Here is a 27,214-nt window from a genome sequence, read left to right as displayed (position 1 = left end):
TCCTTCCATGGACTCTGATATAGGGATAGATACATGCTTTTTGATAACATGTCAGTAATGGCATTAAAGTTCTCCTTTGTGTGGTGGTGACAGCAGGTGGAAATATTTTTTGGGGGACTCCAGAACTCTCCTTTGTTATGTTGATTCTCCTTGATATGATGCACAACTGCGTGTAGGTGTAGTTGTGCAATGTACTGTGAGACATAAATGGCCTCTCCCTTTTTTATTTCTCAACTGCCAGTGTGATATCCTCCTTTCTTTTCTTCCTGTACCTTATTCTGGCATATCTACAACATTTTGATTAAAGGCAGCCGCCGGCGAGATCACATCACTCCAGTGCTGAAGGAGTTGCACTGGTTACCAGTTGTTTTCCGGGCCAAATTCAAGGTGTTGGTTTTGACCTTTAAAACCCTATATGGTTCCGGCCCAGCCTATCTTAAGGAGCGCCTCCAGCAACACCAGACAGGCCGCTTAACAAGATCAGCCTCGGATGGCCTTCTCTCTGTCCCATCAGCCAGGACAGCTAGACTGGTGGGGACGAGGGAGAGGGCCTTTTCTGTGGTGGCCCCCACTTTGTGGAACTCCCTCCCTAGGGAACTCCGTCATGCCCCCTCTTTAATGAGCTTCCGTCGTGCATTAAAAACGTGGTTGTTCAGGCAGGCATTTGGGGTGGGCTAGGGTATTTTTTTTTAAAAAAAATTATGGTAAAATTTTATTGTTTTAAATTGTTTTATGGTGGGTTGTACATCGCCCAGAGTGGCTGGGTGACCAGTCAGATGGGCGATTAATAAATTTAATAAATAAATAAATAAATTTTGTTCAGCTTTCTCAGAAAACAGAGAAAAGGTGCCTAATGTGCCTTTGGATAAGTGTCTGTTGTGGATAACTTAACAAATATTTCTTGGTTCAGTCATTTATTTACAGGCTTATCCAGACACCCAATCAACACATCAATCAACTGCATTTTCACCTTTGTAGGATAATCCTCAAAGAACAGAATCAAAGGCAACAATTCATATGTAATGGACTTGGAGGGCTAGCAGTGCAGAAGTCCTGTTGAAGTGGAGAAGGACAAATATGGTTGTTGTTTTTAAAAGAGGGAAATTTGCACTTAAGTAGTAGAAAAGGGACATGCAGGGAGTCAACCATTATGGTTGCCATCATTGCCACAGAAATCATGAATTTAATTCTGGCCAGTATCCTCCAGCAAGAAACAGCTGCAGTATTTTGCTCTTTAAAAATGAACAGGCCAGCATTTCCCCTAGTGAGCTTTTCCGCCTATAGAGTTGGTAAACTAGGCTGCCAGACCAGCTTCTGCTGCAGAGCCATTAATCCAGCTACATACTCCAGTCCTCCAACTGACTGAATGGAAGTCAGCCACGCTATTTTAGGAATTCCTTTCTTGTTGCTCTCTTTGGTTCTACACCTTAGCAGGGTCTGCCTCCTTTTCCCCAACCTTGGCTCTTTTTCCTCAGACTTGCTGTCTGCAAATCCCTGGGTGCAAAGAAAGCGCTGCCTCTGTTCTTGCTGCTCCTCTCTGCACTCCTGCGCCCACGCTTATGTTGAGAAAAAAACTTGCCCAACCCCAACTCACTTCAGCTGCTCTGTCCTGCCTGGGGCAGAATTAAAAAGGGAGCTGCTGCAAAGATGGAAAGAAAATCTGGAGTGGGTTCCTGTAGAAGGAAAGTTTATTGGTCTTCTGTTCTGGTCTTGAAAACAGATTCATGATGGACAGTGCTCAGGCACAAATTAAGCCCCATGTAGGGGTGAATGCACGGGTGTCCACAGCTGCCCCTTGGATTGAGCCTGACTGCCCGTCGCTGCCTGATCGCCAACCCTCTATAGATCCGCAAAAGCTGGGTGCTTGTCAGCCGTTTAGCCATTTTGCTTCTGGGAGGAGAAGGTGCCAGCAACATCTAGCTAGCCACATGGTGGGAGGGGAAGGAGAAGACACTGCGGAGTGAGCAGCGCATAAGCGGAGAAAACAGTGGCAGGAGCCAGCAGTACAAGCAGTCTACATGCTGGGTGGGGGAGATGGAGGAGTTTGGAAGAGGTATGGGGCAACCAATAGCTATATGAGGGAGGAGGCAGACGAGCCATGGATGGCAAGATATTGTCCAGCTTGGACACAGCATATACTTGTTGATAAAAAGCAGTCTACCCATTGACAAACAACAGAGAGGTAGGCTGGTATTCTAGTTTCTCAGAGGCCAAGTCTATCCAGCTCTGCCTGAGACTGTGTTCTTAACTGTATCCAGCATACTGGCAAGGGCGTATAGGATGATATTTAATTTCTAAAAGGAGAGCGTGAAGCATTGCCATTCTGTCCTGCAAGCCCTTCTCTTTCATATTGGGTGTACATGTGCTCATGCATACACACACACACACACGTGTATATAAGTGTGTATGGCAAGGGGGGTTAAGCTGCACTTGCTCAGTGGAAAGAGAAATGTGCTCTACCTGCAGTCTGCTCGTATAATCCTGCTGGCTAGTAGAAATTATGATTGGCTACCAAGTCCAGCCTGGGATGTGTACAATCTTAAGACAATAGAGATCAAACAGCTGTAAAAACAACAACAACCCAGCAGATAAAAAAACCAGCTGCAGAGAGACTATGTCTTTTATTAGATTGTTCTCTGTCTCTCTCTGTATCTGTCTCTCTCTCAGAGAGCCTGTTAAGAACTTTAAAATGGGTAGGGGTATTCCCAAAAGTTCTACAGCTGACAAGGATAGACGTGCTGGAGTTTGCAACTTTTTTTTAAAGGGCTACAAGTGTACCATAATCAAGTGATGAAATTTTGATGAAAAAATTTCAATGTCAAAGACTGTATGCAAGTTATAACAGTAAGAAGTGGATCCATTTTATTTCAACTTACCATGTGAGGTCTCCTAATAAACTTCCTGAAAGGTGGATTTAGGAATCTTGAAGATTTCTGGAATCCATATGTTTGAGAGTTTCGTAAGTTTGGAAAGCTACAATCATGTTCATCCCTAATTGGACAAAATATAGGAAGCTGTGAAATCTAAAATGAAACAATTTTTAAAAGGCACAGTGTTTTAAAATAAGGACTGAATAGCTAATATTTTTAAAAATAAGCTGATGAGCCCATAATGCTAACCCATGATTTAATGAATCCATGGGTTGTTGAATTCTGAGTTATGATGTGTGAACACAGCTGTGTTAACAAACCACAAACCACCCAGAAAGGGAACCCATTTTTTGTTGTTCAGTTATGAACCCTGCGTTATTTAAACCATGGGCTGTTATTACGTGCTGACCCAGAACAATGAGTTGTTTCGCCAGGACACAGAGGTGGCAGGCAAGAGCAGTAAAAAAACCAGCTGCTCTACATGCCAGTAATACAGAACCACAAAGGCATTTAAGATACATGGAGGGATTGGGTGAAGGAGGGAAACAAACAATCCAGGGAAAAAGAAAACAAAGCACGGTGTGTTCTATGATCTGCCAGACAAACCCTAGCTAGGGCAACAAACCATGGGTAAACCATGGGTTAAATAAACCATGGGCTAGCATTATGTGTGAACCAAGCTGTTCACTACTGAAGCTATATCTATGGCAAATAAAAATTCATACTACTAAATATAGACACTGCTAAAATAAACACAAGGTATATGTGAGTATATTTTCACAAAACCTTCATAATTTGACTGAAAGAAAGCTAAAGATAGTTCATCAAGGTATGTTGTTGGGAGTGTTTGCTCTCCATTGGATGAATTATCCCCAATATCCATGAAAAATTTGAGTTATCATTGCTATGAGTAACCTAAGATTTTGAAAGCTGAAAACATTTCTCATTTAGTTTACAGTCATAGTAGACTGTAAAAGAAAAAGGAAAGCCTCATGGAAAGCTCTTTCCACAGCAAGTATTAATATGCAAAGCATCCCTTTGTGTACCACTCCATATGCTGAGATTAGAACTGTTGTAGGATTGCCAAATGTGGCTCATCAAAAGTCACAAAGTTATTTATATAGAGACATAGGGCAAAATCCTTTTTTTTCTCTGTACTGTTTCCATTAAATTTTAGATGTGTCAATTTTACAGAATTCATTTATGAAGTTCTAAAATGGTCTGAAAAAAGAATGGGAAGCTGTAGGTTGCTTTGAATGTACACAACTAGGAAGCTAAATACATGTATATATATTAAGATAGCACAGCCATACTATACCTTAAATCTTCTGGTTTGGATCCAGACTTACTCATACTTGGAGTAGATCCACTGAAGTCGGTGGGACTTAACTTAGTCACGACTAACTTAAACTTAAGTCCCGCTGATTTCAATGGGTCTACTCCAACTATGACTAAGTTTGGATCCAACACTCTGTAAACATAGTTCAATAGGTCAGAGATTCACAAAAGGCACCAAAATGTTACATATACAGTATTACACAAAATATAATTCCAGAACAAATTAAATGCAAACGGTAGAATGCCCACCAAAATAATGCTGGCCAGTGAAAGCCTGTTCAAATAAGGTATTAAAGCGCTTAATGAAAATCCTCCAGTTTGGAAAGGTTGTGGAAAAATGGGACTCAAATAGTGAGGCAACCAACTGAGAATCCTTCTCTGTGGTCTCATAGGGGCTGTTCAAATGAAACGTAGCTTTTGGCAGCAATTCATGGGTTAATTGATTAAACTGCTTCGTGAGTTAAACAGCCTCAGATTAATCCCTGGCTTGCTCTTGGGCTAACTTGGGGTTGTTTAACCCACAAACAATCCCAAGTTCTTGGGCTCAGATGACACGGTAACAACCCTTGAATGTGGCATTTGAGGGTTGTTACTGGAAACAGGAAGCAGTGCCTGTCCCTGTGATTCGTGGGTTAATTAACCCATGAATTGCTACCGAAAGCTGTCTTTACATCTGAACATGCATACTGTGGTCCTGCCACATAGACAGCATTTTCGACAGGAGCAGCTGCATAGCTTGGGAGTACTCCTAGATCCACCCCTGTCACTGGAGCCCCAGGTGGACTCCATAGCCCAGAGTACTTGGGGCCAACTTCGGCTGATCTGCCAGCTACGGCCTTTCCTGGACAGGGATAACCTAGCCATAGGAGTGCACGTGCTGGTAACTTCCCAATTAGACTATTGCAATGCACTTTACGTGGGGCTGCCCTTGAAGACGACTCGGAAGTTGCAGCTAGTGCAAAATGCAGCAGCTAGACTGCTGACCAGAACACCTCATAAAAACCATGTAACACTGGTTTTAAAGGTGTGGCACTGGCTGCCAATATGCTTCCGGTCAGAATTCAAGGTTGTGGTGATGACATTTAAAGCCTTAAGCGGCTTAGGACCTCGATATTTGAGGGAGCGCCTCTCCCTATATACGCCTGCCCGAGAACTGAGACCTGTTGGAGGGGCCCTCCTCTGCGTCCCACCAGTACGAGACATACACTATGGTGGGACGTGGGAGAGGGCCTTCTCTGCTGTGGCATCCTGGTTGTGGAATGCCCTCCCCTTGGAGGCCCAATTGGCACAGACACTGGTCTTGTTTTGGCACCAAGTAAAAATGTGGCTTTTTACCAAAGCCTTTGAGGGCTAAACGCATTCCCTAGCACATTGTTTTAACTGTTTTATTGTTTTAGATTTTAACTGGTTTTAGCTTGTTTATTAGTTTAATATGTTTAATGTTTTTAGGTGTTAAATTATTTATTGTTTTATATTGTTTACATTGATTTTATCTGTATGCTGCCCTGAGCGCTTAATGATATAGGGCGGGATAGAAATGTTTTAAATAAATAAACAGGGTATTCTCAGTAGAACACAGATAGAAGTGCTGGGCTCTTGCCAAATCATCTTGTAATAGTGGTGGCCCGTTTTCTGACCCAAGCTGAAGCATCCAAGCAGTCTTTGTAGGCAGCCACTTTATTACATTAAGTAATCTGTTCAGAGGTTGTGAAGCAATGAAAGCTGCAACAGAATTAACAGGGTACAATTATCCTAATTTTGCTAGACAGCGGTTGCAAACTAAACCTATTAGGCACAATCCTGTGATTATTTAGACAGAAAAAAAGGCTTACAACTCTCACGCTGGGAGTTGTAAGACCTTTTTTCTGTCTCAACATGCATAGGATTGTGCCCTCAGAATCTCAATGCTATATGTACATCAACAACCAGAAAATTAGTGATTCAGAAAGCAGACTACATCCAGGTGAAACTGTTGAGAAGCCAACCATTCTACAGCCTTGGAAACATGTGAATGGCTTGAGAGTCAGTGTCAAAATCCAGGAAAAGCAGCAAGTTTAAGTATCTACAGCACCTTAACATCGTAACTCTGAAAAGACGGTACCTCCAACTCCAGTGGGTAAAGAATTTAACTTCTTCTATGTGGCTTTTGCCAGGCAGACTAGGCATCGGCTGGTCACATACCTTGGAGCACTCTTTCCACACTGGATGATCACAATGACTAAAATTTATCCAAGTAAATAAACCTAGACTAAGTCCTTGATACTGTAAACTCAGACTCTCTATTCAATTAGGAGATAAAACTTTATTTAAATATGGGGTGATTTGGTCTGCAAAGGAGGCAACAAATTCATTAGACAGAGCCAAAGATGACTCACCCTCCAGCGGAAGCCAGAGTTCACCAGGCCATTCATCACCCAGAACAGCTTTGCCAGACAGCACTTTGCAAACACTTTGCAAACACTATGACTGAAGACAAGATATATTGCTTTGCTGCTGTCACATGGACAAGGCTGTGTAACTTTTAAAGTCTAGATCCTGTAAATCCAGTTTCACTTATCAGGAATTTACATTAAACTACTTAAATAGGATGCCAAGATTCCGGGTTTAATCAATTAGGGAAATAGGAAAAGAACATGGATAGAAGGTTGTACGAGAATGGGCCAAGAAATAGTAGCAGTGGGATCAGGCCAAGAGGCACACAGAGAAACTAAAGATAGGACACACACGGCCCACTTGAATGGTTTAGCCTACCTCTAGTATCACCTCTATAATCTCAGAAACATTGGCCACACGTTCTCAAGCTTTTCTTAAAATCTGTAGGGGCCATACAACTTTTAAAAACTAAAAACATTTTTAAACTAAAGCTTCTCAGAATACTGAATGCACACTTGAATGGTAACTTGCAGGTGTGCAGATCATTCTCAATCTAAGCTATATTCATCCAGTCATTTTTAAGTCTAGCTGTGCCTGCCCCTTTGTTTAATCTGATGGGTCAGATTATAACAGAAGAAGAAACCTTGGAAGCAATAGCCAAGACCAAGATGCCATTTCACAGTTCTATCAGGCCACCAATATAACAATTATCCTCCCTGATTACCAGTTTGCTTCCAAACTCTATTACAGATGCAGGATTTGACCTTTAAAAAGTCCTAAATGGTTTGAGAGTAGAATCTCTCAGGAATTACCACCACCACCACGAGGAGCATGCCCAGGACTTTTGTTCCACTTTCGAGGCTCTCCTTTGGGTCCTACCAACATCTGAGACAAAGCGGGTGGATATCTGGGAGAAGGCCTTCTTGAGGAGGGCACTTAGGATCTACCTCCCGAGAGACGTATGTGTGGTTCTATCCCAGCCTTTTAGGCGGGTGGTAAAGATATCAAAGCTGAACTTTTTAGAATCCTGATTTATCATTCTGCTGCTGTTTAACTGCCATTTGTTTTAACTGGTATTTTTGCATGTTTGTTTTTAGGTTATATTTTTATCTTGTTTTTATTATACTGATTTTATGTATGCCACCTTGGAGTATATATGAATAAATTAAAAATATTAAGGTTAAGTGATGTAGTCGTTCGATAATCCTGGATCTAGCGTGCTCTATGAATAGTCAGGGCAGATTAACTGGTGTGGTCAGTCAGAATGTATCCAAGACAACGTTCACCATGAAAGAAATCACAAAAACTAAAAGTCTGGGGAGGGGAGGAGGAGTGTTTTTTGGAGTATGTTGACATATGTTTCTGTTTCTTAAAATTACTGTATTCAAACAAATATCAGCATACCCATATTCAGTCAGTAATGCAATTAGAATATCACCCTGTAGTTAATTAGCTACATTCTCTCTTAGGTATGATGAACTGTAAAACAGCATGATTTATAGTTTTGGTAAACTGATGAAGAGGGTGTTAAAATAGGCAAAGAGAGTCAGTGTCCCACTCCTGTTGCATCACATCATGCATGTCATCATTATTCTTTTTGCAAGTTTTATGTGGTAGGAATGCCAAAGAAGAACAGCTGTCCTCCGGAACAGTGGAGTTGGGGAGAGAAAGTGCTAATGGAAAACTGACTAGTTCCGAACAGATGGGACTCAGAAGATGCTTCTTGGCACGGGGGGGGGGGGGGGGTAGTAGATGGATTTGAGATGGTCATCTTGTGGCTTTGACAGATAGCCAAAATCTGAGCAAGCACGATGGGGGCTCCACCCTCTGACTGCTGATTCTAAGTTTACTCTTACCAACAAAAGGCAAGAGACATTTCTAATGGGCTGTGCAGCTAGAAAGCAACAGCCTCCAGTACACTCCTACTTGATTGCAAGCTACAAATGAAAGGACAAAATGAGTACTTTTCTGCACCATTAGCCTGCATGCATCATTACTCGCAGTCCAACATAAAACAGCTGACAGTTTAGGATCCAAACTAGTTTAATTTAGCACCCTTGCTAGCAGAAATTCAGAATGGTGGGAGGTAATGAATACAGTATATCGGGAAAGGAAAAGGGGGAGCTGAAGATTGTTGTCAAAACTAAAACTGATTTTATCTTCCAGAAACATTATAGAAAAAAAATACTAGCATTTTTAAACACTTCACTGAAAACGTCAAAGGGAAAACAGAATTAAAAATTACTCTAAAATGAAACAGATTTAAGGTACATGTCAAGTTAAAGAAAGATAATGACCATTAGAACTTGAAAGCACAGCCATCATATTTGAACTAAACTATTATTTATCTTAACATCTACCTTTGTGATACACCGTCAACATAAAAGGTATTCTCATCTTCATTTTGTAACCTTTCTTTTCTTCTCCTCTCTATGTCATGTCTTAGATCATTTGGATCTTCTAGAACTCTCACAACACTCTAAAATAAATAATAATGCATGGATTATTGAATCATACTTTTCTCTTCCCTTTTTCTTCCTACATTAACCTCATTAGTAAGCCCAGTATTAGAAGTAAAATTCACATTTTACAGAGGTGAGTTAATGTAATGGATTGTGACATGAGAGCCAGCCTGGTGTAGTGGTTAGTGTGTTGGGAGTACGATTGGAGTGATCCAGATCCAAACCCCCACTCTGCCATGAAGCTCACTGGGTGAGATCGGGCTAACAACTCTCTCTTAGCCTAACCTATCTCTGAGTGTTGTTGTGAGGATAAAGGAGAGGAGAATCACATACACCCCTTAAGCATTTTGGAGCAAAGTCAGAATATAAATGTAATTATATAAAAAATACAATCAATCTTTAGTACAAATTGTTTCAATGAAGTAGGTGTATATATACTGAACAAATGAAAGCATTATAGAATGCTTACAAGAATACGACACTTCATTATGTTATTGAAAATAATTTCCCTTCCATTAAGAAATAAATATACATACCTGTCCAGACTCACATGAAATAGCTCGTTTATTCTGAAGTTCTGCCAGAGACATATCAATTCTCCTGATGCAAATGCCACATGATTCAGCATCATTAAGAGGGTCAAAGGGAAACAAGAGTCACCTTCAACAGACACTAAATTATGCGAAAGATACTTGCATAATACATCTTTACAATCATGGAAAGCTATGGGGAGCTTTACTTTTTGGACTCCATGTCCTTTCGCTTGTGGTCTGAAAATGCATTCAGACCATTTTGAATATGAATAGAAAGGGGTAGGGTGAATATAGACAGAAATGGGGAGGACCCAAAAAACAGGAGTCAGGAAATTTAAGTAGGTTGGAAAGATGGGTGTTCTTGGCCACATTCATATGCATAATGCCATGTTTTAACTCTTTGCTTAACTCCCTGTTAATGCAAGCTATTTATTTTAGGGTCCAATACCCAGAGGCCCAAACTGAGCAATCATAAACCGATTTTTAAAAAAATCCAGGAACTGGTTGTGTAAATTGGACTCCATACACAAAGTCGATGTAAATGTTATGTTCAATGCATGGATGTCAAGCTGCAAGAAAGGCATGTCAGCTGGGCAGGGAAATCCTGTTCCTCCATCATGCATGGAAACCTCATCTTGAACCTTTCACTTCCCTTTACTGAAACATTTTTATGCATATACCCCAATGTAGTTAATGTCTTCTAGGATGTAGTAAAATATAGATCTGGCAACATTTGCAGGTGGGGCAAAATATTCAACAGAAAATGTTGTAATGGGAGAGGTGTAATGAGGGGAAAGAAACAAACAAACATATAGTACTTTGTGGTGACCATCCTCTGTCAAAGGTGGCTGAGTAAATTCACCCTTAGGCTGCAAGCCTATGTACTTGGGAGTATGTTCCACTGAACACAGTGGGACTTACCTCTGAGTAAGCAAGCATTAGTACTGAACAGTAGGATATATGCAGGGATTAGATAAACCTGCTATATCCACCATCTGCCAATGGAATAAGGTGGGAATTAAACTTAAGTAATTAGAAATGATTTTCTTTTATCAAAAGTGTTTATTCATTTGCTCTTTAGTCAACTGAAGAAATTTTTCTTGGTCAGATATACATTTCTTTTACCTGTGAATTTTGGGATCAGAATGTCTTTTAACTTCACTTGCCACTGGTTTGACTTGAATTTTTGAGAACCGTTCATGTAAAGTTAGTGCAGAACTTTTAAAATAATTTGCTGTGAAGAGGATAAATGGGAAAAATTAGCTAATCCTTATTATAGCAATTTCACAGTTAAAAGTAAGACTGAAAACACACTGAAGGATGGTTTTGAAGTTATTTATGTCCTCATGGCTTTTTATCTCCACAGCCATACCTCTCTTCATAAAAATTGGATTGGTAACACATAGCATGCTACTATTCTGTCTAAGGACATAGATTTAGCCTTTCACAACCACTCAGTAATTCCCTGAGGTTGCAAGGATAGGCCACTCTAAAAATAACAGCTACCTTATTCAGCCATCAAATTGCAAAAAGATCAAATCAATACTTACTTTAAAAAACTGTCTTAAGTTCAAAAAGGGGAAACAAGGTAGAAGACAAACTACACACACACACACACACACTTAACTTTCCAGGGAAAAATCCCCATATCACATAAAGAGTAATTAGCTAAATATAACTACATTTGTATTCAGTGACTTTAATTTCAAACTGATGCTAGAATTGGAAAATGACATAGAAGAGAGGTAATTCCTTCTATTACTGTTTAGTATTTTCTAATACTGTATTTCATACTCTAAAAGCATCTTACCAAGATTTCCAGAGTTCTGAGATCAAATAATCCCTACTGTTAAGAAGTGGAGATTCCTGGCTTTCTGGCTGCAAACTACTGTATTTCCTTCTCTCAAGTCTATAAAATGTCCCACCAACATTAAGCATCAATTATTCTCACACAACTCCATGCAGCCTACATGATGGTTCAAATGTCTTGGGCTACTTGGATTAATAACATTCATAGTAATTTGATTACATAAAAACACAAACTACACCACATATAATCTGCATGTCCAACACTCTGTAACCACCTTTCACTTGGTGGATAATTGTGATGATTTCCTGAGCAAATTCTTTTGATGGGTTTTGTTCTACCTTCTGTGTCACAGATTTTATATGTTCAAATACGGGATGGAAATTTTCAGTTTTTCTACCCACAGCTACTAGGTCGCGTGATGTCTGCCTCTCCATGATATGACTAGAAGCACCCCTGTAATAAATTTAGAAAAGTTTTAAAATATTCCCTTAAAAAATCAAAATATTTAAACAAGACTATATATTTAAATGATTAATTCAAAGAAAAGTGAAACTAAGGATAATCCACAACTGCATTAAGGAACATTTTATGGTGTTAACAATTTTTATTAGAACTATATAATATTATTTAATAATTTATATTACTTTGATATCTAGAGCACCTTACAGTTCCTACTGCAGTCATACCTGTTTGGAAATGTAAGAATAATCACACACATAAACCACAAACAACCTTTTACAATGTGCTTAGAACAACCCAACTCAAAAATAGATCAAGCCGAAATTCTGGGCCGATTTAGGCACTCCCCAACGCTACATGACCCCCACCCCTAAACACACACAATTAAATGGTATGAAAGTGTTCATGGTGTAGGAATCCAGCCCCTAACCCTTCCCCATGTACACACACACCTGGTGGTAGCAGTAGTACAGAGTGAGCCTCTTTATACACTTGATCAGCTGCTGCTTGGACATAGTTTTTGGTTTTCTTATTCTGCGTAGGAACAGTGACATTATCACAGAGCCAATCAGATTTTAATGTCTATGTGACATCACTGGTTCCAGGCAAAATAAGACCTATTTGAAAACTAATAGTGCCTACAAAGTAGCTAATTGAGGCTCCAAGTTTTATCAGATCTTTTACATACAGCACACACCAGATTGCCTCCCACCTTCCCTTTTCAATCCTCTGCCATTTTTGTTCTGGTGTGTAGCTTATCTCAGGAAGAAGAGGCTTTCCCTGCATTGGATGCATGGGTTCTGCCGTATAAGGATTACAAATTGCCACACTGCATTCTCATTCTCAGGTGTTTTGGTGTCTTTGTGTTGTGCTCCTAGAGACCTGCCAGCAGAGAAGTCCTCCTTTCTCTCATCTGGCAAATCTAAAGCATAATGTATCACAAGATGTACAGACACAGATTCCCAAATGGGCAAAGATGCTGAACATTTTGCCCTAGATGTTAATGACTAGGTCTATTACTTCGAGGCCAGGATCCAAAGATGCCCATGTATACACCTAAACCAATTATATAGGTGCACAAGAACTGTGTCAGTTTTCCTTTCCAGATGCAGCCCCTTGGACCCCAGAGGTTCTCCCAGGGCTCGCTCTGCCATGCAGCAGGGTGAAACAAACCACTTCCAGCAGCACCCGGTGTGCAGGGGGGATAAATGAAGACAGGAATTAGGAAAGAGATGCCATTTGGGTTCTGCTTTAGGCAGCAAAATGTATTGGGTCATTCTCCTCTATCTTTTGGAGCAGCTTTTCTGGACCCATGAAGAGCTCTGGAGCCAGCAAAAGTCCCTGAGTACATGCAGAAGGCCACATGTACCTCTCTGAATTCTGGCCATACCACTGAGAAGAACTGAAAAACAAGTACATGCTGTATTTACAGAATGCACCACGACAAAGAAGTACGTATCTTGAACGTTCCTAATAAAGAGTTTAAGAACTCCAAATTAAACACAAGTATGCATAAACGAGTAAGAAAATGACACAAAAATACCTAGTCATTCTTGTCTAGGTTAATAGTGGCTTAAACAAAGCCAACTAGTGACTTAGAGCGCAATCCTATGCATGGTTAGACGGAAGAAAGTCCTATATTTTCCAGCATTCATAGCTGGCTGGGGAATGCTGGGAGTTGTAGGACTTTCTTCTGTCTAAACATGCACAGGATTGCACCTTTAATGACAGAACGTGGATTTGGACACAAGTTGACATGTCTAAATCTTTATCCACAAAAACTACTATCATATGAAATGCTAAATTAACATATTTTAAGTGCATGCAGGGCACCTCACACTCCACTTAAGCATAAAATTTAAGCCTGGAGCATATTTTCAGGGGGCAAAAGGAGCTGCTGTGGGAAGGGGCGGGAGAGAAAAGCCCTAATACATAATACATAAGCACACAACCTTTTGGATCCTGGTAAATGAACTTAATTCTACCGTATTATAATTACCAAAGCAACAGTGATACATTTAATAAATTGATAAGCCCAAAAGAATTAAAGCTAAAGAGGCAATACCTGTACTTATTTATTGCTTTCTTCATATCCACTTTGACTGTAAGTTTTTCCTTCCTAGTATGGACATCTGAAACTTTCACATCTGAAAGCTTATGATGGGCATCATGCTGGTGACTACTGGAAAAATCTATTCTTCTCCTAAAATCCACATCTTTCTTTGTTCTTTCCTTCTCTTTTTGATCAAAGGGCAATACACCAGCATCACTTTTGTAACATGAATTGCAGCCTTTCCCTGAAATATATTTCACTGATATTTCAGTATGAGGATCTTCTGAACGGTTCACTTTTTCATTGCTATAGTACTCTGAATATTTGCTGTTCCAAGCTCCTTTAGGGTAAGTGTATTTCTTGTCTTCCAACTTGATATATTTTTCTCTTCTTCCATCAGAAATGTATTTTCCTCCATCTGGATGTCTATGACGTTTATGACTATAGTCATATGTAATCTTTGTTGGACAACTGTCATTGTACTCGTTTTCAACCGGTCGATGAGTCTGAAGACCAAGATTTCTTTGCTCTCCCTTTTCTTGGTTGGGTGCAGAGGAATGATCTTGCTTCCACTTGGAATTGCTTGTTATTTCTCCATCATCATACCTCTCCATTACTTTAGCCCTTTTAGACGTATGCCCATATTCTCTGTATTCACGATCTTCAGGATACCTGTGTTGACATAAAGTAGTTTATACTTGCAGTAAGGAAGAAAATGAGAACTTACGTATGCAGAATGCTGGTAAACACAGGCTTTAGGTAGAATATGTCACCCCATGATCCCTCAAGCCACCAAAGAGAGAGGAAAATTATGATCCTTGTATATGCTAGCCACCAACAGGATTAATATAAAAGATACAATACTCTACCACCAGCAGCCCACAATTAAACTATATTTTATTCTGTTTAGGAAAAAAAACGCTTTTCAGGGTAAAAATCTTCAACTATAAGGACAACCGACTTTCACTTGAGGCTTTACACCATTAAAAAGAATAATTAAAACTGGTCAATTTCTCTACCTCTTCTGGAAAGAGCTCCTTGGCATAAATTCGTTAGAAAATCTTCGAGGTGATTGAATAGACTTGTCTTCTTGCAACTGGTGGTACCTCAAGTCATTTTCATTCCACTTCCTTTCAACCTTACATGAAGTCCCTAATGGCCTATGAAAAGTCTTCATCCCTTTTGCATTTCCCAGAGCTCGGGTATCTTCATGCATCTCTCTAACACGCGTTTTGGATGGATAGAAAGATTGATTGTGTTCTTTGCGGGGCATTTCAGAATATCTGGAAGGAAACGGGCATCTTCTGATATTTTCATTTCTTTCGGGTGAAAGTGTTCTACAAGGTTTATGACTATGTATATCTTCTGAAGGAATTCTTTTCAGAGTTGGTGAATATGACCTCCGCTCATGAAGTCGGTGGTGGTTAGCTTCACGTGGTGAATATCTAGAATTGGCTTGTCCATTGTTCCCATCTTCCACTCTCCAAGGCATAGGCTTCTTCAGGTCTTTCCGGAAAACCTTGTATTCACAGTCATAGTTAATGTGATTGTGCCTCTGTCTGTTGTACTCCTGACTCCTCAAGGCAGGTGATAAAGACCTACATATAAACACACAAAAACATAATTCCATTTTAACTACCATACTACAGCAAGTTTGTTGCACCATGATACCCAAAAGACTCTGTCTGAGGCTATTTACAGTAGCTTATTGTATCTGGCAGATGGGGGTGAGGACAATTTTTTTATAGGCCTTGTAGGTGTAACTTGTCGCTTCCATGTTGTTTTTAAGTTAAAATGGATGCCTGGATACAGCAAGAGGCAGTCTACACCTGAAACAGGTTCCCACATGGGCTTCTGAGGAACAACTTCTCCTGAGGGGATGGGAGAACAAACAGGGACCGCTTGAATTCCCACCATATAGCTCCCAGTGGTAACCCCTCCCTCTCTCAACTGCCATCAGAAGGGCTTCTGAGGAACATCTTGACGGAGGGAGAAACAGATTAACCTTGAATGCAAAGGAAGAGAAACTGCAGAAGACAAAAAAGAGGAACAGGCAGCAAAGAACAGGTCAGCCCAGATGGACAATAGATGCAGTGCAAACCTGAGTTCAACTGATACATTCCCAGCCATCTGGGGAACTGAACCAAGCACCACCAAGCCTTAAACAATCCTCCTCCCTCCCAATCTTTCTCCTTGCATCTAGTGTATTTTGAGATTGTGAGCCTGAGGGCAAGGACTGTCTGATGGTTGATTCTTGTAAGTCGCTCTGAGAGTCTTTTGACTGAAGAGATGGATATAAATGCTTTGAATGAATGAATGAATGAATGAATGAGTAGAACTTCCCTAGCATACAGATAGGAGGCTTCTGGGGATTGTGCAAATAAAGCTCACTCTGATCTATTGACCCATGAATGCAGCAAAATTGTGAATTTAGTGCTGAACTCATTAAGTCTCTCCTTATGTTCAGTCATCCCAACACCATTCCAAAGGGGATTAGCACTATCAGCACTGATATGTGCTCAGTGGAGAAGGGGGAGAACACCACATTGGATCAGAAGGTCTTTCACACTGGAGTCCTAAACATATGCACTTTAAAGTGTGATTAGGGCTGCAGTCTTACTTTAACCCTGAAAAATTCCCTTCTCACAACATCATTTAATGTTTCTCTTCTAGTAAGTTAGGTGAAACCTATATGATCAACAGAAAAATGTGAGCATTTACCTTCGTTTCCATCTTGGTGATCTTGATCGTGATCTAACCATCTTCTCATATACTTATAAACTAACTTCTTGAAGCTACAAAGATAATATAAACAAATTACTATTTAGTAATAACTAGCATCTGTTACAATTGAAAATGATGGATTTTTTTTTAAAAAATCAGTTTAACGTTTAAGCAGTCAGAGTATGTTTATTTCCAGATAAGGCCTTTAGTTTTGAAATGATTAACTAGACTACAGAAATGAAAAACCAAAACAGAATACATCTATAAGCTATTACTTTATCTGAAACTGAAGTATTGGCAATTTCCTGGCTTTACTTCTACAAGTTAGTCCTAATTTTTTTCTTCTTACAATTTTTAAGCAGTAATTTATTTGCTGAACAGGAACACACACAAAAATAGTGGTAGGTGAGAAAAGTAGTACCCCTATTCAAGTGAATCGGCCCTGGCTGACGTAGGCCAGGGATGGGCAGAAGGTATGCTGCAGTCTACCAACAAACTCTTGCTGATAACTGGTTGACCACTTTCACAGGCTGGTTGCTGAGATTCTCATAAAGAATGTTAGGTTAGGTGAACCTTGATCAGATACACATTTATGCTCTTAAGAGCACATACCAAGGATCATTTAACAGAGCTTAGCTGTGCCTTAACTGTTCAGAGATCCTGTATACGCTCTCTTACTGTCAGAATTTAACACACATTGGTGGGCTACAGGGATTCTAGTTTTTTAAAAAGGAGATAATGCAATATGGAAATTAGTATACCCTTCGTGTAAACTAGTTGTGAGTCAGCAGGAGGCAAAACAAATCTTTATGGTCCCCATTCAATATGACCTGGGAAAATTACTCCCAAAATCCAAATATGGGGGGATGCTTTCCTGATCACTCAGGCTCAAAGCCTTACATTACTCTTTGATTCATTTGCTGCTTAAAGCCGTTTTTGTAGAAGCAATGGCTTGGAGCACTTTGCACCACCTGCATCCTATAAGTAAGCCACAACTTTCTTTCTTTCTTTCTTTCTTTCTTTCTTTCTTTCTTTCTTTCTTTCTCTTTCTTATAGACCAATCATCCCCAGCCAGCACGGCCGCCTGGTTGGGGAAGGCTGCCCTAAACAGGCATTTTAGCATTAATTTTAAAAGTAGCAGTTAAAAGTAGAATATTAGCAGTTAATATTTATTGATTTTGTTCATTCTTCTCAATTAAAAAGAAGAGAAGTTCTGAAAGATATCTACAGTAACACAATACCGACTGAAGACTCTAGTCATATCAAGCAACTGCCTTTATAAACAAGCCAAGAAAAGACAAAGGACAGAATTTAATAATACTGAGATATTCAGAGGTTTGAATATTTACAATGGGTTCATCTTATCTGGACCAAACTACACCTCTTGCATATCTGGAAGAAAAAGATTGCTAAAGAGCAATATTTAAGTATTTTCAAACATTTTAGTATTTCTAAATTTTATTGTTTTAGACCCTGCAATCTGGTTTTACCATATACCTGATATTGTATTCTATGCTGTATTGGAACATTTATTAGTTTCATACTGTTGATTTTATTGCAGTCATATTCTTCTGTCTTTGTAAAATGCCTAGAAAATTTTATTTTATAAGGTGTTTAATAAAATAAAATAATAAATAAATTTACTCAGGCAACACTTTTGCAGCCAGGGATAACCATTTTTTTTTAGTGGCTGTCTTACTTCAGGATTTGTTTTAGTGGCTGGCTTTGTTTATTTTAAGATAATTATCAAAATTCCTTGCTTCTTCCACAAAAGATTTCAAACACATCTTAAAAATCAACAGATTTATTGTAACATAAGATTTTATGAACTAGACTCCACTTTATCAGATACATGGGTTAGAGCTAGAAATGTAAAATTTCTAGAAATTCTGGAGCCATGGAAAAAAACAGAATTTTGGGGAAAAATTGAAAAATAAACAATACTTATTTTTTTTAGCACATTTACAGATCTAAAGTCATTTTGTTCCTTTAGGATAGCTTTCCCTAATCCGGTGCTTCCACATATTTTGGACTTCAGCTCCTATCAACCTCAGGCAAGATGGCCAATGGTCAGGAATGCAGGCCATTGTGGTCCAAAACATCCAAAGGGCACCAGGTTGAGGAAGACTGGTTTAGGAATGTAAAGCAGTCTTTTACATTCCTAAAGGTATATTATGCATAATTTCTGATCCTAAAGTTGTATTATGTATATCTTGGTTTGCTCATAAAATTATCATTATATTTGAAAACTCTAAAAAGTGAACTAAGTAAATTTATAATTATTGTCTGAATAAACTAAACTTTTAAAATTTAATATACCAACATGATTAATTTTATAAGCAAACCAAGTTATACATAACATATTTTAAGTTCCTAGTTTATGTCTGAGCAGAGGGAACTTCAGCAAGTAGTCCCTGAAACACCTGATCATCGAAGCCGGAAGAAGTGGAGGCAGAGGAAGACAAGTCCAGAAACACAGGACTCTGTAGAACAAAATCCAAACTGTCAAGAATGTACATTTTCTTCCACATTATGATGTGGTGACTCTATTCACACGTTGGGAAACTAAGCATGACTTGCAGCATCCCAAAATGTTTAATTTCAATAAAAAATGGAATTAATAATTATGCTGAGAATCGTTCAGAGGATTAAAAAACATTTTCCCCCATGGCTTCATTATTTCCAGACATGTTTCATCTCTATTCTTTCTATCAAAGTCTTCTTATTACATAGTTTTTAGAAATCATTTATGGTGAGTAAAGCTTGGTAACAATATATAAGCACCTTGTTTTAAATTCTAAAAGAAAATATTTCATAATTGAAAACTGTTCAATTTCAGACAAAAAAGTAAAAACGGTCCTTTTTTAGGAATTGGGAGGTTTTCTGAATTTTCCAGTTTTTTTTCTGGGCTTTCACATCTCTAGGTAGAGCCCATTTCAAAAAGCTGAAGCTATAATAAATCTGTTGAGTCACAAGACTTCCCTATTTTTGTTACAACAGAATCCCTATTCAGGTGTATCGCCCCCAGCCTTGTTATTCAGGTGTTATAAAATTCTAAGTGTGGAGGGGATACAAGGACATGCATGCTGGTCGTTCCCCCTCTATCCCCAACCTTCCCTGGTTGAGCTAGAACATCTGAAGAGAGGCTGTAATCATGTTTGTTTGAATGCAGTTCTAGTCCTCAATGCAATCATCAGGGCTCCCAAATAGCATGGAGAACTGTAACTGTGTTCAGCCAAATGCAATTACAGCTTCTCTTCAGACCTTCCAGTTCAATTTGGGAAGGTTGAGGATAGAGGCAGGATGACCATGCATTTCCCTCCACACTTAGAATGTTCTAATACCTGAATAATACAGCTGTCCTTTGGAAGTCATTCATATGATGTGGGAACAACTCTAGCAGGTCTGTTACATGTGCATCATGGTTGCAAACTGACCTTTTTTTTTCCGCTTTCCCTTCTTTGCATAAGTAGGATGTATTAATTAATATCTCCTCTCATCACTGGTTTCCTTTTTATAGCAATATCCACCCAATTTACAATTCACAATTTCAGCTTCAGCTTTTTGCTTAACAGTAAAATGAAGTACATATGCCCTAATATCAAATAAGTGTCTCTACAGTGCTCACTTTTAAGTAGTGTTCACTTACAAGTTCAATAACATTCCTATCCGTGTCCCAAATGACTACAGAAAGCCAAGAAAATCATTGTAAAAATCACAGTTCTACCAAACTAAGAGTTGGATATGTGTGGCTAAAGTAACAGCCAAGAAAAAAGCCTTGTCATCCAAATCACCAATGCAGTCACATTAGTAGCGTGGGAAAGACTGACATCGTGCACAGGATCTCGCTTTGGGATAAGCAGAACAAGCATAATTTCCAATGCAGACACTCCTTTCACCTTGTGGAAAGAAACTGTTCATGTGTTTTAACACAGGATTTGTAACATTCACCCAAAGTCAAGTCATTTAGCGTCTTGACAGGGAAATTTAGCTAACTTGGGAGAGAGAGAAAACTTCAATACGGAAATTGCTCAGTTTGTTTTGCTACTTTTAAAAGAAATATGAACAATGGTTTAAAAATTTACCACAAATTCTTAACTATTAATAAAATACAACTTGGATCTTTTCATCCTTGCTTCTGCAAGCAAGCAAAATTAAAGTACAGGAAAGAAGGATATGTTTTAGGTCATAACTCTGGCTGATATACAACTGACACTTCTTTAGATGAAGACAGATAAAATTATTCCGAAAGCTTACTCTCATTCACTGTGATTTGAAACTCTGTGGGTGGATGTTAGCTCCCAAGTCTAGGATGTGACTGCTTTAGGCAACTGGGTGGATAAAGTGGCACGCCTTCACATTTCTGAAAATGCTTTATAAAACATATGTAAGTGAATAAAACCCATTGTTGGTAACTCAGGTGAAACAGAAATATACAACATCTGAATCAGAAGTAAGATGTAGTCCCTTTTTCTACTGTGATTGGGAGGAACCACAGTCCATTCTGCAATCAACAGGATAGCATACAAAAAATGATGGCATTAGGGGCACTTCTCTCTTTCTTCCTTGTAAAGATAGCTGCACAATATGCCAGGATCTGGATAAGCTTTTGGAATGGATGACAGAGCAAGCTGAAACTAAACTTAGATAAGATGGAAGTTTTGTGGGTTGGGTGGTCTGTTAATATGGATAGTGGTATTAATCTGCTTCCAGATTGGCTTGCACAACCCCTGTAGGATCAGATACACACCTTGGGGTTGGTCTTGGACATATCGCTGAGTGGAAAAGCACAGGTAATGGCAGTAAACTTAGCAGTAGCCCTATCTGGAACAGCGGGACCTAGCCTAAGTTACCCACGCTCTAGTTATTTCCAAACTGTACTACCACAGTGTGCTTTATATAGGCTGCCGCTGAAGATGGCTTGGAAATGTCAATTGGTGCAAAATGCGGCTGCCCAACTGGGGGCCAGAAAATGTGAACATGAGACACCACTTTTGTGCCAGTTGCACTGGCTACCAGGATCAATTCAAAATGCTGGCATTAACTTTCAAGGCCCTAAACCAGGTTACCTTAAGACAAGGATGAAAAAAAAATCAATGACTTTTTAAAAGAAATTTTAAAAATCGGATTTAAAAAATTAAAAATGGATTTTAAAAATTTAAGTCAGGCTTCAACATTTTCTAAAAACAATTAATACTAATTATATGACTTATAATTATATTCTATGAATATTTTAACAGCAGTTTATAGAGATGGGAGATAACCTAATCAGTCCTATTCTAAACTGCAGGTGGTATACAGAAGTGCATGCTCTCACTCTCTTGCTCTCTCTGCCTTGCCTCTCTCTAAGGACAAAGACAGAGAAGGTCAATGAATAGAGAATTTGGAGAGATGGAATAGATCTCAACAAGGAGGAGGAATCTGGATATATATGCAATGGATAGGGGAGGGGAATAGAAAGTGAAACCAAAAGTGAACAGAACATATTAGGGTAGTCCTGACCTGAGGAAACTTCTGCTGCATGTATTCTCCACAAAAATCCATGTGCTTGTTTTGTTAATGTTGTTGTTCGTTAGAAGAAAACTAACCAGAAGAATAAACAATTTAAAAGCCTGTTTGGTAGTGGTGATTCTGGCACATTATGACAAAAGTATCGTGATTAATTGAACAGTTGGAGCTGGTTCATCTCCTGAATGACTTCACAAGTTCATTCGCTTTAATACTAAAATTACCAAATTATCATCCCATTTTTTTATGAAAATTAATCTGAAAACAATTCAGAATTGCTTAGTGTGTACCTACCTTGTAATGAAATCTACATCTCTGAATATGTATTAAGGTCATATTAAACAATAATATACTTCTACTAAAAATGATGATTGAATAGAATCTTCCTCACTAGTGATTTAAACAGTGATTTAAATCATTAAAATTGAGTCTTTCAGAGAAGCTATTTAAAACATGATTTAAATCAATTTGATTTAAATCAAATCACCCCGACTTAAGAACTTCCAGCACCTGTACCACCCTGCCCATAACCAGTAAGGCTGGTGAGCACATGAGACAGGGCCTTCTCAGTGGCAGCCACACAGTCGTGGAACTCTCTTCCAGTTACCATTCAATTGGCCTCTTCTGGCACTCAAGAAAAGCTTAAAAATGTGCCTTTTTGCAACTGCATTTCCTAAAGTTAATTGTTTAAAGCAGTTTTTCTCATGCATCGTTTTGTGCTTGCATATTCTGCCTATTGTTTCGTTGTTTATATTTTGTGTGTGTGTGCTGCTTTGTAAAAGCTTGGCTGAGAAAAGCAACTAATAAATCATTGGAATCGCTAGCTAACTAACTAAATAATGTTGCCCACTTGCCTTAAAGTAAGCCATATTAATTAATTAATTGAAGTATGCTGCTCCTCTGCCAAAAAGTGGCTTACATATAACCAATTGAACAAGACCGTCAACTGGAAATATCAAGGGTTTAATTCCAAGCAAACAGACATAGGCTCAGATTGCAAGACTTAAGGAACTACCTGAATGACAGAGCATAATGGAACAGGAACTTGGTTGATGAACTGTGATTAAATACCTTGTAAACCTGCTATAAGAATGCAGATCACAATCAGTACAGTTAGACCCAAAATCAAAAGTGTGTTACTATACAGCTAATCACTTGCTTGTTGTATTTATACTCTGCAATCCTAATGCATTACAAGTACAGTTGCCAGTATTAATTCAGGAGAAAGATGCAGTAGCATTTTCCCATTTGAGGAAATGCCCTTATGCAGAGATATACGAGAACATCACCTTTTTTGCTTTGTTGACATGGTCACTGGCATCTGTCCAGTTTTCAACAGAGAATACATTTAGACTGACAATTGCTTTCTTGCATTACAATCTGTTTCTGAAGCATCTATGAAACTAAATGCCTGAATGCCATAAAAGTCAAGGTATTTAAAAGTTCTTGTATATGAAGTACTGATCCCTGAAGTGAGGAAGGCTATAGGATTCATCATTCAGAAGCAAGGACTGGAGGCATTATTCCTCCAGAAAAATAACAACAATCTTAGTTTCATGAGTCCCTATCTATTGCATATATACTCCAAATGTCCTATCAAGTTCAATTGGACTTACTCCCAAATACATAGAATTGCAGACTTGGTGTCAATAAACTATAAAGAATCATCCTTCAGAGAACCTTCACATATATAAACCTGAAGAACCAATGAGCAAAATCCAACACCACCACAAATGAATGAGGAATGGATACAGTTCTAATCAGTCAGGAAGCTATGAAGGTCACCAAAAGATTTGTGACTTTAGCACAAAGCAAATGTACACTTCTAATTTCTCCATCTTGACAAGGTTTAGACATTGTTTTGAATCCCCAACTGATATTTGAAGACCTTCTGCTGCTTTGCATGCTGCCTCTCCCCCCTTTCATCTTGGACTACGGACTTTGCCAAAACTTTTGACTCTCTGATCTGGTCTGCACATAATGCTAACTCATGGTTTAAATGCTAACTCATTTAACCCATGGTTTGTTGAATTCTGGGTTATTGTGATGTGGAAACCTAGCTTGTTAACCACAAAAAACCCAGAAAGAGAACCCATAGTTTGTTGGTGTGTTGTGAACTCTGGTTGTTTAAACAATGGGTTAGTGTTATGTGTAAACCAGGTCTCAGTAGTGATGTTTCTGAACAGAGCGCACACCTGCTCCAAGCCTTTTATTGCTTCAGTTGGTGCATTCACAACAAAAACATCCATTGGCTTGCAGCCTCCATATTTTCCCAGCTGCCATTGCGGAATCTGTTCTTGGAATTCAGCTCCATAGCATCCCTGATGATCTCTGAACTTAGGCAGCAATTGTCAGAGCAAAACTTAAGACTTGCTTTATGTTTCCAGCTCTCAGGTGAATTAGCCCTCAAAACTGTCATGGGATCAAGTTTCAGACACACTGATATTACCATATTCAACAGTGAGAGTGGATCAAAAGTTGTTATGGCCCTTCCCTTACTTAATACATTTCTGTTAGAGTCAGTAACAACATGGATTCTTCTGAGACAGGAAGAATCCCACTTCTTTTCTTCTCCTGGGCACAAGAACTTCTACACCTGGGCAAAAGGAACATTTCTCACTCTTTGCAGGGAGGGGGATTAACAGAAAACTTTCCCCTCAACTGATGGCCATGGATCACATGGGGGGTGGGCTGTCCATAACCAGGTGGCAGTGTTTTTGCTGCTAGACAGAATAACACTTTCACATTCTCCCGCAACTGCTAGTTAGGATAAGGTGGGGACCTTGAGAGTCATGTCTACATAGGGCATTGTCTACATGTGAAGAGTCCCAACTTTCTGTGTAGACACACATTTTCACATTAACTCAGGTAAAAGCAAAAGCAGAGCTCCTATGCAGAGCCAAATGTAGGTTTATCAGCATCAGTCAGAGTTGCACTTATATTGCAATTCCTGAGAAGGGTCAAAGGGTGGGAATGTCACGTTGGCATATTCTGCAAACATTACATAAACTTAAGAAATCAAAGCTAGCTTGATTATAGATTTTCTCAGGAATTTTTTTTGACTGGATGACATGTTGATGATGACTGGAATTCTCATGCCTTCATGGGTGTTATGACTTCTAATCACACTAAATTAGCATACTGCAGAGGGTACTTCAGATAACCTAGCACAACACACATCAGTGTTATACTCAAATCTAAGAAGGCCAGTGTTGTGTGTTTTTTTTTAAAGCATTAATATATACTCCAGAAGATGATCCATGCTCTAATTGGAAGACCTGGGAGGTGCAAACCTGTCTGTAAGTTCATGAATTAATTTAGGCAGTGGTGCTTCCAGTCATGATCAAAGTAAAGCATGGTTATTTGGCTTAAAGCCCTCTATGTAAGCATATGTTCTAGTTTCAAGAAACCAAGTGGCTTTGGCTTGATGATCCCCTTCTCATTAGCCTCTTCTCACCACAGAAGATTTGTATATGAGCAGGTTGAGTGGAGTGCAAGGTGGTGTGGCTAGGTGCTGTGAGGTGGGTGGGAGGAAATCAACAGCTGTCAGCTGCAAATGTACTTCAAGTCTCCCAGCGTATCATGACTGAGTAGCCATAACATGTACAGCAGAATTTAATTTTTAGCGGTACCAAACTTCACTGAGTCTATATGAGAAGTCCCTTACATACTCTGCCAAGGTTTGCTTTGCTTTTCTTTTTAATGCCAGAAGAACCAGAACACTAAGCCACAGAAATTGCTCATGTCTAGCGGCCTGGGGATGATACATACAATAGGCAACAAGTTATATATCTCACACAATTTGCTTGTATATCTACAAAATGCTTACATAGCTTAGTTTGTCTCGCCATTATTTTTATAGAAAAAACAGTGCCTGAAACAAGATATTTATCCAAGAGTTTATTTAGTAGATTTAAGCTCTTCCTTATGAAACTTGCCACAACAACAAGCATAATATAATTTTGTCACAAGATTAATAAGATTTACATAGATGGTTCTGAACAATTCTTTCCACAGCCCTGCCTTAAGGCACTGGAAACCAGGATGTCAGTCTACACAGACCACTACATCTGGGAAATGCATTTAACTTTGAAAAACAATCTGTTAGAAATTGCAATTTGTCTTTTGTGACTGAAGATTAATATTAATTCCTTTAAAAGGTATCTGCACTCAGTTTAGCTTTTCAGAAAGAGACAAAAAGTGCACAACTCTGTATACTTACTATACTTATACCAAACAAATTGGTGATAATTTTTAAGAGGTGGTAAGAATAACCAAAGTGGTCAAGTCACATTTTTTCCACTGCTAGGGATGCTCTGGCAATCGTCTCCTAGTTGCTAAACTCTGTATAAACTTGACTTATGAATAGTTAATGTATGAAAAATACGTACCTGCACATGTGCTCAGCAAGGCTGAACATTAATAACTGTATAGCGCAAAAGGTATGTGGGCAGCATGGCTGGAGATTTTGGATTATACTCCTAGGTGTTATAAAAGACTAATTCATCACAAACCAATATGTTTTACCATATTATGCCCTTTTTCAGGAAATACGTGAATTATATAATTGGAAACATGATTTAAAATCAGTTATTTAAATCTATCATGCCTGTCTGGATGACTGAAAATCATTGATTTAAATCCATCTACTCTGTAACAAAGAGAATGCAAAGGAAGAGAAGACACTATGAATAGACACCTGGTGAAAGAGTAAGCAGATGTACACAACCAGCTTAAGGTGACTGAACAAAAACGAATTTGCAGCAATATACCTAGAGCAAGAGAAATATACTATATTATTTATAACAATCTGATCTTGCAGGAAACTCTGCTGGGCAAGTCTCAGATCTGAAGTGAACTAACTTCCCAATGTTTCATAACTCTACGGACAAGCTAACAAACCTGGTACTTTGCTGAATAATACCCAACAGCAAATACAGGCAGTATCACCCACTCCTGTCTGCACCCAAAAGTATCATAACACTCAAAAAAATCTATTGCGGGATAAAAGGAAGCAAGAGTTCAAACATCTACAGGGCAGTATTTGAAAGTTCTCTCAAGTCAGACTCAGTTTAGATATGAAC

The 27,214-nt window shown here is 38.9% G+C and overlaps 1 protein-coding gene across 2 annotated transcripts in view; it reads right to left on the bottom strand.

Annotated features, from left to right (window-relative positions):
• Positions 1–27,214, bottom strand: part of BCLAF3 (BCLAF1 and THRAP3 family member 3) — a 37,034-nt gene that overhangs the window by 8,074 nt on the left and 1,746 nt on the right. Inside the window, exons 2-10 of one of the 2 annotated variants that reach the window (XR_014789170.1) lie at positions 16,620–16,693; positions 14,918–15,496; positions 13,911–14,570; positions 11,661–11,839; positions 10,702–10,810; positions 9,580–9,643; positions 8,942–9,060; positions 2,877–2,991; positions 971–1,053 (exon numbers count right to left, since the gene is read on the bottom strand). Coding sequence is in view for 1 of the 2 variants with exons in the window: in XM_084844047.1 (XP_084700173.1) it covers positions 2,877–2,991; positions 8,942–9,060; positions 9,580–9,643; positions 10,702–10,810; positions 11,661–11,839; positions 13,911–14,570; positions 14,918–15,496; positions 16,620–16,660 (1,866 nt within the window). In the remaining variant the exon portion in view is untranslated. The remainder of the gene's footprint in view (positions 1–970; positions 1,054–2,876; positions 2,992–8,941; positions 9,061–9,579; positions 9,644–10,701; positions 10,811–11,660; positions 11,840–13,910; positions 14,571–14,917; positions 15,497–16,619; positions 16,694–27,214) is intronic. The other variant, XM_084844047.1, reaches the window with a different exon arrangement.

This window comes from Heloderma suspectum, chromosome 3 (genome assembly GCF_057233095.1).
Source record: "Heloderma suspectum isolate Gila_16-S chromosome 3, 16-S_ref, whole genome shotgun sequence".
Lineage (NCBI taxonomy): Eukaryota > Metazoa > Chordata > Lepidosauria > Squamata > Helodermatidae > Heloderma > Heloderma suspectum.
The sequence above is the reverse complement of the archived record's forward strand: the minus strand, read 5'-3'. Positions and strand labels throughout refer to the sequence as shown.